This window comes from Punica granatum, chromosome 2, assembly GCF_007655135.1.
Source record: "Punica granatum isolate Tunisia-2019 chromosome 2, ASM765513v2, whole genome shotgun sequence".
Taxonomy (NCBI): domain Eukaryota; kingdom Viridiplantae; phylum Streptophyta; class Magnoliopsida; order Myrtales; family Lythraceae; genus Punica; species Punica granatum.
Window position 1 is genome coordinate 43,755,332 of NC_045128.1, and position 10,579 is coordinate 43,765,910.

The 10,579-nt window shown below is 33.7% G+C and overlaps 1 protein-coding gene across 1 annotated transcript; it reads left to right on the forward strand.

The window, feature by feature from the left end:
* The first annotated feature begins 8,804 nt into the window (after window positions 1-8,804).
* Window positions 8,805-9,620, forward strand: LOC116194174. Its single transcript, XM_031522926.1, has one exon. The coding sequence runs from the start codon at window positions 8,895-8,897 to the stop codon at window positions 9,285-9,287; it is 393 nt and encodes a 130-aa protein (XP_031378786.1). The 5' UTR covers window positions 8,805-8,894; the 3' UTR covers window positions 9,288-9,620.
* The last annotated feature ends 959 nt before the right edge of the window (window positions 9,621-10,579 follow it).

Here is a 10,579-nt window from a genome sequence, read left to right on the forward strand (position 1 = left end):
CGAATTTTTTTTCTTTAACCTAAAAATGTAAAAACTTTCGATCTGATAACAATTCTATCAAGACGTCAAATTTTGCGTTAATTTGGACTGAATTGAAGTTACAGAGGACATTGACAGGGGTGGTGGCTAGAATCGAGGCCCCCACCCTCTGGAATCTGGAGAACCCTCAAATTGGGAATTCTCTCAATTCCGACGGGTGGAGCTAAGATGCCGGCCATCACTCCTGATTGGGATAGTCACCGCTTTCTATAGTCTCGATTTCATCTAAATTAACGAAAAATTTGATGACGTGTTGCCATTGTTAAAATGTGAAAATTTTATATTTTTTTTTATTAACCAGAATAAGAGAAGATATAAACAATTATAATATTTCTGATACCTAAGTAGACAATGATATGGAATGGAAGTTTGTCCTTCCCTGCTCGCCGGTGCCCTTCCAGTTGATGGGCTCAACTAAAATCTGGTCAAAAAGCGGGCCCAGGGCCCAATTAATTCGAAAAGCCCAATTTCCCTTACTGTTCTTTCTTTCGTGTGTGTGTATATATATATATACATGCATACATATACTGGCTAAGGATGACGAGTAACAGTCAATGCATTAGGTAGGCAGAACGATATCGCGAAATGCCGAACATATGTGATGCTTTTTTATTTTTTCACGAGCTCAAAAGGGCTACACGTCAAGATTCCATAGAAATAAGAGATCAGTTGAGTAGCCAATTAGAGGGGCTTTGAGTGGGTTTTTTCTGAATTGGGCAATAATCCGAAATGCAATTGAATATCATTTTCATTTTCCACCACCAGAATAGTATATGGCCATTAATTAATTTTCGTGAGTGCCGTGCACTGATAAATTTTGTAGCAATTGTGTGAAGTGAAATGAAATGAAAATGAATGGTAGTTCTCAGGTAGTTAATGATTAGTGGTGTCCACACATCCTTGTATTATGATAATGTATAATGTAGCCCCAGCATTGCGCGATCATTTGTATTTTCTATTTTTAATTGCTACAAATCTTCTTGTCTGTGCGTTTTGCGGGCCATATTTTTATATATATTAGCAAATATTGTATGAATATATTTTAGAAATACAGTCAATAGTTTTTCAGTTGATACTTGATAAATTATATTAAAGAACTTACCACTGATGATGGAGAGCAAGTAATATGTGAGAAAATTAAGAATACGTCTAAATTAGTACGATAGATTATATGATGAGCCTTACTTCTTTTCCATTGTATTTTATGTATAATTAATTAATTATAAATATATAATAGTAGTACCATCACACTTACCGGATAATGTAATAATATTATATGTTATAGATAATGTATTTCGAGATTTTTAAATAGTTGTATTGCAGACTCAAATTCATGAATATCTATTTAAGAGATGAAAGCCTACATGCATCACATTTATTTCAAATATAATATTATATTGATTATTGGAATCTTTGCATATCTATATGCAATCCTAATAATGACAAAAATACTAATAGATATTCCATAATGTGCTGAGGATGTATAAAGGCATAAATTTTGTATATGCTCTTATCAGTTTGCTTCAAAGTATTTTAAATTCTTCAAGAGTTCCACACTTTATGATTGTATAGTTAAACTATGAATAAACATCTCAAAAGAAACGTGTATAGATATAATTTATATATTTATAGTTTATTAAATTTTATTTATTATGCTTATGCATTTCTTTTAGTTAAAGACATTGTCACCGAAAAAAATTGTGTTTCTGTCACCAAAAAAACGATTATTGAATGATGACATGTTTTCTCATTTCAGGAGGCGGAACTAATATATATACTCGCAAATATATAGAGAGATATGGGTTGTGGAAATTTTAATTAGATTGTTTGAATTTCAATAAATTTGATAAAGTTTTATGTAGGGCATTCAATAAGGAGAATAGAATAGACAATCAACTAGGAAGCAAGAATTCACCTAAGATGTTTATGTGGCATGCTCTCACTAAAGGAATGGAAGTCTCTCATCGCATGATACCTAGGAGTTTGAATTAAATATATAATAGATGGATTGTTGAATTCGTGAAACTTATAATGCAACAGATAAGATATAAATAGAATATATTGAGAGTAGTTTTATTAATTAATATCTTTAAATAAAATTATGAAAGTCTTATTGGAAAAATATATCCAATAAAATTATAAAACATTACAGAAATCTTAAAAAAGAAAAAGAAAAAAAAAGTTTAAGTAAATATTAATGGAAAAACTTGAAGGATGAACAACCATGAGTTGAGGATTCGTTCTCTACGCTTATATGGAAATATCTCATTGCACGAAAGGAAGAATTTTGTGAGAGTAAGCGGAATTAATAAATATAATATAGATGTGTTAAATGAAATGGACAGTACATGCGTATAGCATTAATCTTGGCCGATAATGGGGAGTAAAACCTTATCTGCTATTGATTACAAATACGCGACTCTAGCTAGTTACCTTTTGATCACCAATGTTAGACTTCTTATTGATCGTCAATTTTGCTTTAGACATATCAATTTCTCTTGATATCAGTCGATTTGTTCATTCTTTTCCATTTTTTTTTCTTCAGTGTGAATCCTGGTATCTGAAAACCTAATTGGACCTCGACTAATTCAGTCTAATCGAGATGGCCCATTAAAGGGTAAAGTTCTTCCAGCGTTAATTTTCTTCATTCACAATACTCGAACTTGAGACATTGTTTAAAGAAAATAAGCCGAAAATTTGAACCAATCCACGTTGGTGATTTATTCATTTTACGATCATATAGATTCAACAAAATATAAGAATTTTATTCAATTTCTCTCTCTTTGAGGAGTTTTTTTTTTCATTAATCTTGTCTTCTTACATGAAGGAGAAAGTACCATGAACCATGAAATATGTGAATAAGATCTCGTAATTTTTATTAATTAGACTCGAGCCCCGTACTGCTTGTATTTTTTTTTTGTTAATTTATCGTAAATAAATAAGATCTTTATGTTTCTATGACTTATTATGTTTATGGCTTATATGTAATATCATATATTAGTATATGTAACATTGATTGAGAATATAGATTTGTTATTGTTATATATTAATTCTTTTTTTAGTAGAAACTTTTAAATTTATTTGTAATATATTTATATAGATGGTTTTATTTAGTTTTTCATAGAAAGTTTTTTTTTCGGTGATAGTGGAGGGCGAAAACCCTTACATAGAAATTTTATTTAGAAACAATCTACGGTATAATGCTAAATCCAATACAACTTTTCATATGAATAGTTATATTAAATATTATAAAAATATGATAATTTATATATTTTTGTAGAGATATGAGTTACATAATTGCAAGTATTATCTTAAAAGTTCTATATCCATGTAACATATTGGACATATGATATATGTATCACTTTGCAAGGGCCCAGAAGGGGGAGCCCTTATTCCGGTCCCCCTCTGGCCTCTCGGTGACTATCCAGCTCCTTAGCGTTATTTTTTAAGGTTTAATTAATTTAATTTATTTTAATTTCTTATTTTTCTATTACTTTTTAAATAATTTTAATTTGCAAACACTAATAAATTACCACGTAAGTAAGATTAACGGTGTCAAGTCCATATTAAAAATGTATTTTTTCTAAAAAAAATTCAAAAAGCATAATAAAAATAAGAAAAGTTGAATGGAAAGTTTTGAACACTAGACAATTAATACAACTAACCATATTTCTACCACTACGATACTAATAAATTTATACTCGTCTCTCATGTTTTATAATTTTTTTATTAATTACTTTCGATGGGTTATTAAATTAAAGAAGATAAATAAAAAGACACACATTCAGAAGTTGAAGAACTGCTGAAAAATTCTACATGGCAAACTAACATCACATGAATGAAGGCTTCTCATCATATAGGCTCGTAGAGCCTACTTCGAATGCCTATAATGGATAATCTTACTGATTTAACCTAGTGCTACTCTGTAAATTTTCTCTTCTAGTCCAGTTAACTATTAATGGAAGTCCAATACAAAGTAGCGCTTCTCAGGACACTGATGTAATTGCCTTTACCGGATATTCCTAATCAGGGTACATATATTAATTAATTAGGCAGGTTGGGTAGGCAGTAAAGTATGGATGGCTAAGCTTGGGTTTGTTTTTCAAATAAAATCACTACTCCATCCAAGTTAACTCTATCATTCATCAAATTCAATACTACGATCATTAATGTTTTGTCATTTTCTCCTATTTATTAATAATTTCTCACTCGTATTTATTTTCTACTATTTTTATAATCAATTATTTAATAATAAATTCACCATATACTTATATATATTTGCACACATCCATAAATTTATCAGCACTTACGATAATATTTTTTTATCTTTTCTTATTTCACAAAATAAATAAGAGTTGAGTAACTATCCTACTCTAAAACCAAACAATTATATGTCCCGAAATATTAGCTAAATCCATGGCATTTGATCCCATTAATTTTCTTGTTGCCCTAGCTTATTCTTTTTTTTTTTATTTATGACGGAGGCACGTGGATCTAGTGCAATAAAATATAAATTTTAATAACTAATAAAGGGGCATTGGTAACGAACCTAGATCTTCTTGGTTACCAAGCGAGAGTATACGTCACTGCCGTAACTTGTTCTTAAAAAGTCAAATTAACCCCAATCGAAGGCAGATTAGGTAATTTATTGAATAAAGAGCATACCATGTATGAGTAATTTCACCATATGCTTCACCAAAAAAAGAAAAAGAAAAAGGAAGAGAGAGAGATTTTCAACGTATAGGGATAATACTTTTTGTTAGTCTCTACTAATAATTCACCCCGAATATTGTAGTCTTTTTTTTTTGGTAGACCTAATTAATTATGATATAGTCTCGATAGAAAGACATAGATTGCTGTTGTCTAGTTTACTAGAAAATTAGAAAATATCATAAGAGAAAACCTTTTAGTTTTAGCTAATTTCTTATAATGTAATGTCATATATAGAATTCTAATTTTAAAGAAAAACTAATTCGTGGGGAAAGAAAAGAAAGATGAGAAGGGAAGAAAACAACGCAAAATTTTAGAAGAAAATCTTACAGGACTAGTATAATAAAATTAAAATTTCAATAACTAATAAAGTAGATGGTTAGTCAAACAATGAATTGACATGAATTTTTTTAATTATCAAGCGACGACGTACATTACTGCGCTTCTCCTTATTTTGCTCCTAAACATTTTATCACTATGTTGTCCACAACCAACCTTATCCCAAAAAATAATATTTTTTATTATTATGTAACATGAATTGAATTATTTGAACCAACTCACTTAATTTTTTTTTTAAGTTAGACCGTACGTTTTCTTCTCAGCCATCCCAATGAAACTTTTGCTAATTCGAGTCAACCACTTCATATATATATTTATATATATAAGAGGTAATATGTAGAATATATGTTTATGTAGTTTTTGTTTTATTAATAGAAGGGAAAATGACGTTCATTTGGACTTCGAAATATGTAGACTTGCAAAATGATTTTTGATTGATTAGTAAAACCTAATGGGGATGAAATAGACCGGGTCAAATATATTGTTTTGGTCCCTAAAGCAAGTAATAGCACGCGCGAAGTCCAAAATCTTCCCCCAATTCTCCCCTTTAGGTCCCATCACCACTTTCAAAGATGGTCGACCTATTGAATTTCACATCGGTCATCGCTCCCGTCCGGTACGTAAATATCATTCCTCTTTCTCATTACATATTAATGACCTATCTCAATCGCATTAATAAATTTTTTTCGCATGGCCTATTCTCCATCATGTTTATCCTACCGGACACTCCAATATGTATTCACAAACCTGTCTATTATTGAGTTGGTGAATGACCAATAATAACTTTATGTAACAAGAATTAATCATATCACATCATCGCTAATAAGGATTGCCGTGTACGTTCATAATCAGTCCAAAACTCAATCCAGTTCTAAACTAATGCGCTGTGAGTTTATGGATTAATCAAGCAATTTCGTGGAGATTGTTGTAGACTATATGTCAACGTAATATTTCTCTTTTGCGATTCTCGCTTCTTGTGGAGATTGTCATATACTATATATCATCCTAACGTTTCTTTTTAGATTCTTGGTTGGGAGAAGAAGAATCATGCAGGGATGTGCATATAATTTCAAAATGGGGTTAAGTCAACCTCCCCCCATGGATTGGGTCATCCTCTCCTGGGTTAGTTGTTGGTCGTTGGGTTTGATAACTGCTGCAACTACTGATCTCTTTAAAAAATAAACTAAATCAACCCAAAAAAATTTGTAAACAAATTAAAAGATTTGTTTTCCTTAAATACGAAATTAATTAAGAATAAAATCGATCGAGCAAATTAAATGGTCGGGCCTGGCGATCGAGTGGGAAACGGAAGGACACAAAATTGCTTCACGCAAATCAGCCGCAATCCACATACGCGTGCATATATACCAACACCACAAGGAATCAATCACAAACACAATCCTTCCCACTTTCTCCTCTCCCACCACCGTCCAACTACTAAATGTATATTCATCATCTTCTTTTTATTGTTATATATATATATATATATATATATATATACACACACACATTTCATTTTGCACCCATCCCCCCAAAAAAATAATAATCATTTCTTGGTTTGTGGGTCACACGGACTGATGAATGCATGTTATACCAGTAAAATTATTTTCAGACTGAAACCCGGACTTTGCAAATTTGGAAAAAGAAAAAGGAAATTAAGTCATCATCTAAAAAATAATACGTTAATATATGGTACGCTCAGGGACGAAGTCAAGATTTTTATTCAGGGGGGATAAACTTATATTTTTGGGGTAAAATTTAAAAATTTTAAAGTTCAAGGGGCAATACTCATTCGTTGGCTCTGCCCCTGGGTACGCTTTTTGGGTTATTATGTCACGAAGGAGACTGATGCATAGACTAATTAATTAATAATTAAACTAATAATCCCTGATCAGAGGTCTGAGCTTCGAGATAACTTTTTTTTGGATGTGGTCGTCGCCTAGGAAAGAAAAGTTTCATTAAGAAGAGAGTTTAGTCGATCGGATTAATCATCACGACATCAGACTGACTAATTAGCTTTGCTTTATTGACCAATAATAATTATTTTTTTACTGACCTTAATCTTTAAATTTTTCTTTCACTTTTTGGTGGTGCGGGCAGATATATAATATCCGCCCTCAGATATAAATACCCCTCATGCACCCTCGAAAAGTTGCTCACCTAATGTACAGTTGATTGCACCATAATCAGCATATATAATTTGTAAATTTATGCGACAACAACTAAGTACGGTATCATCGACAGACCATATAAATGAAATGGTATGAGATCTCAACTAACTGAATATAAGTTATTGAAATATATGATATGTATACTTATCCAAAAAGAAAATGAAAATCATATTCACGATATAAGTAATAGGACTAACAGAATGACTAATTAATTAGTCAGAGACCTTTGAAAGAAATACAAACTAACTGACCAATTAAATTAAATTCAACGGAAGGTTTACGTGTAATTTGGGGAAAGAGAAAGGGGCGGGGGGAGAGTTTCGCGCGGTGGACTAGATTGCCCATTTCATACGTTATGGGATTTGGGGGGGGGGGGGGGGGGGGGGGGGGGGGGGTTATGTCTTCTTTGAATCTCCCAATTTTATTTTCCGTCCCTTCAGTTATATTAATGGTCAAGCAAAAATGCTACATAATACATAACCACGTACGGTGTAACAAAATATGTTTTTTTTTTTTTAACCTTGAAATTTAAAACTCTAATAAGTTATGATAAATCCAGTTCGAGCCGGATAAACACATGAAGGAGTAAAATTCTCTCAATCAAAGATTTTCTTCATTTTCAATACTCGAACTCGATACCTTGGTTAAGGAAAATAAATGTTAAACCACCTAAACCAATACTTATTGGTCATAAACGAATATGCTTTGATAAATAAAATGCATTTTAGCCAAATGTAATAAATAAAATAAAATAAATTTTCAAAGACGTATAGAATAAACAATAAAGTCTGTTCAAAGTACTTATCATGTTTTCAAAATGCATAAAAAAACGATTTTAATATTATCTTCCCACTGAATAGATTACTCCAATTTATTCTTATTTACGTCTCGTGTGGCTACCAAAAGTTGTTAGTCTATTGATGAGATTTATCTCTGCTCGAACGTTAGCTAGCGTGGCCACGGAGGTGATGATAATCCAATTAGTGTTTTTTATTTTTTTTAATAATCAGGAGTGTTCAGTCTTCATTCGGCTAATCTCTGGGGTTCCGTGAACCCTCGACGATAAACGAAGCTAGTCATCACACTAAAGGCGCTTTAGTGGCTCCTAGGGGTTTCGAACTCAAAATTGAGTGGATATTTGAGTTCCTCCTTAATCACTAGGTCAAATCCCTTAGAGTTAAATTCAAGTAGTGTCGTTACTAGTTGATTAATTTTCCAATTATAAGTATATTTGGCATAATAGTCGCTCGAGCCTACCAATAAAAAGAAGAAATAAAATTACGAACCTCCCGAGTAATGGGGTAGACAATGAGCATAACGACATATATTATCATATAAGAATCAAGAAGTTTTAAATTTAATTCTTAATAGTGAAATTATATGCGTTAATTTATTTAGAGTTTTATTTCTTTATACTATATTTACGGAGCTCACTTTTAGCCGGAGATTTTACAAAGTGGCCCCTCTATCGTTGTCTGTCTGACCCTTTCCTTCTTCCCCCTCACCTCAATAGAGAGCGGAGTAAGTAGATATAAATATATGGACTTAATTCCCTCCTTTCAACATATAACTACTAAAAAAGCAGATTCCCTCCTTCCTTCCTGTTTCATCAAAACTCCTTTCTCCTCTTCATCCATGGCAGCCTCTTCGTCTCCTTCATCTTCTCCTTCTTCTTATTCGAGGAACAAGAAGTTCGTAAAGGCGTCGATGGCAATAGCAGACATGGCCTCATGGTGCTGCGCCTTTGTCATCCTGGGCCTAATTCTGGTGGCCTCTGTTAGAGACGATCAAGCTGATCATGACCAGAGCTCATCTCTCTCGGCCACCCTCAGAGGGAGCCAGTACTTGGACCGGCCGTGCGATGAGATTTATGTGGTCAGGGAGGGCGAGACCCTCCACACGATCAGCGACAAGTGTGGGGACCCTTTCATCGTCGAGAGGAACCCTCATATCCATGACCCAGATGATGTATTCCCGGGTTTGGTAATTAAGATTACTCCCACGAAGAGCCGAAAGGCACTCCGGTGATCTTTACGGGGATATTTAATAGATGCAGGGTGGAATAATCAGTTGCTCTGTATGCAGCTGTATATGTCGATTGTGCAATTATGTGATGTGGCGGAGTTAGGCACACGACCATAACTTGGAGCATGCCGGCAGCCCGATAACCTTTTATACTATACAGTCTCTCTTAATTTTCTTGTTATGCCATAGTTTTAGATCTCTTCCAGTGCCAGGGAGATGTAAAGATTGCCAGTTTTGTGGATGTATAGTTTGATGCTTATTATGAGGACAAATACCAGAGAACAGAAATTAAAAGAAATAGAAGATACTGCGAATCATAGCATAGATATATATATATATATATATAGCAAAAGATTCATTCGAGCATCATTTATGTACATCCATCGAGGACGGATCGAGAATTTGATTGAAGTAACCAGCCTTCTGGGTTCTAGCTAGCTAGGACCTACTGCTGTCACGTGCGAGAGTGGAATTCAAAAATCTCTTTTGCTCGAGGTCGAGGACGAACGCCCCTGCAGTAGACCACACCTTTCTTATTGTTCTCGTATATACGTTTGTCGTGACATTTGAAAAATAGAAAAAAGAAAGAGTTATCGTGTTGTCTTGGCAAGTTAAATTAGTCTCTTAGCTGCGAGGAGCTGCCGAATTATGGCGATAACTGGACGGAACGCACCACGTTGAACATCCGAGTGTTTTGCGTGAGTTTGCCTGTTATATACCAACAGTATAAAATAAGCTGGATATCCTCCGAGGAATTGATCACGCAAAGAGCGATATATCCCGTGCAGTTGACGTCTGGCTATAATGATTCCTCGTTCAAACTGGTTAAGAACCAACAAGGGCGTCCACGGTCATGTCGTGCTCAGCAACAGTGAGTTAGTTCATTAGTATCAGGAAACGGGGAATTAGGCACCACTCCTCGGAAACTACGTACATATATGTCTGGTTTAGTTTGGCTGCCGAGAAAAATTGTAGAGGAAGGCTTCCATTCCATTCCACTTGTCAAAACTTATTAATCAAAGAAGAAAGGAGGAACTAACATCCGATTTGACTTTGTTTTCACGTACCGTATGCTATGTATCGATAATGCACAACGACCTTGGCGTTAGTTAGAATCTTTCCTCCTACAGCTGCGTGGAAGGGGATTTGTTAATTTTCTGCCTGAATTTAAAACAAATATCTGATAGTTCAATTCAAGATTTGAACACGTCCATTTATGGCGAGATCCACTTCGGACCCGTTCATCCGCATGGACAATCAGGCACATATAGGTCTGTCGACAATACTGTCCTAAT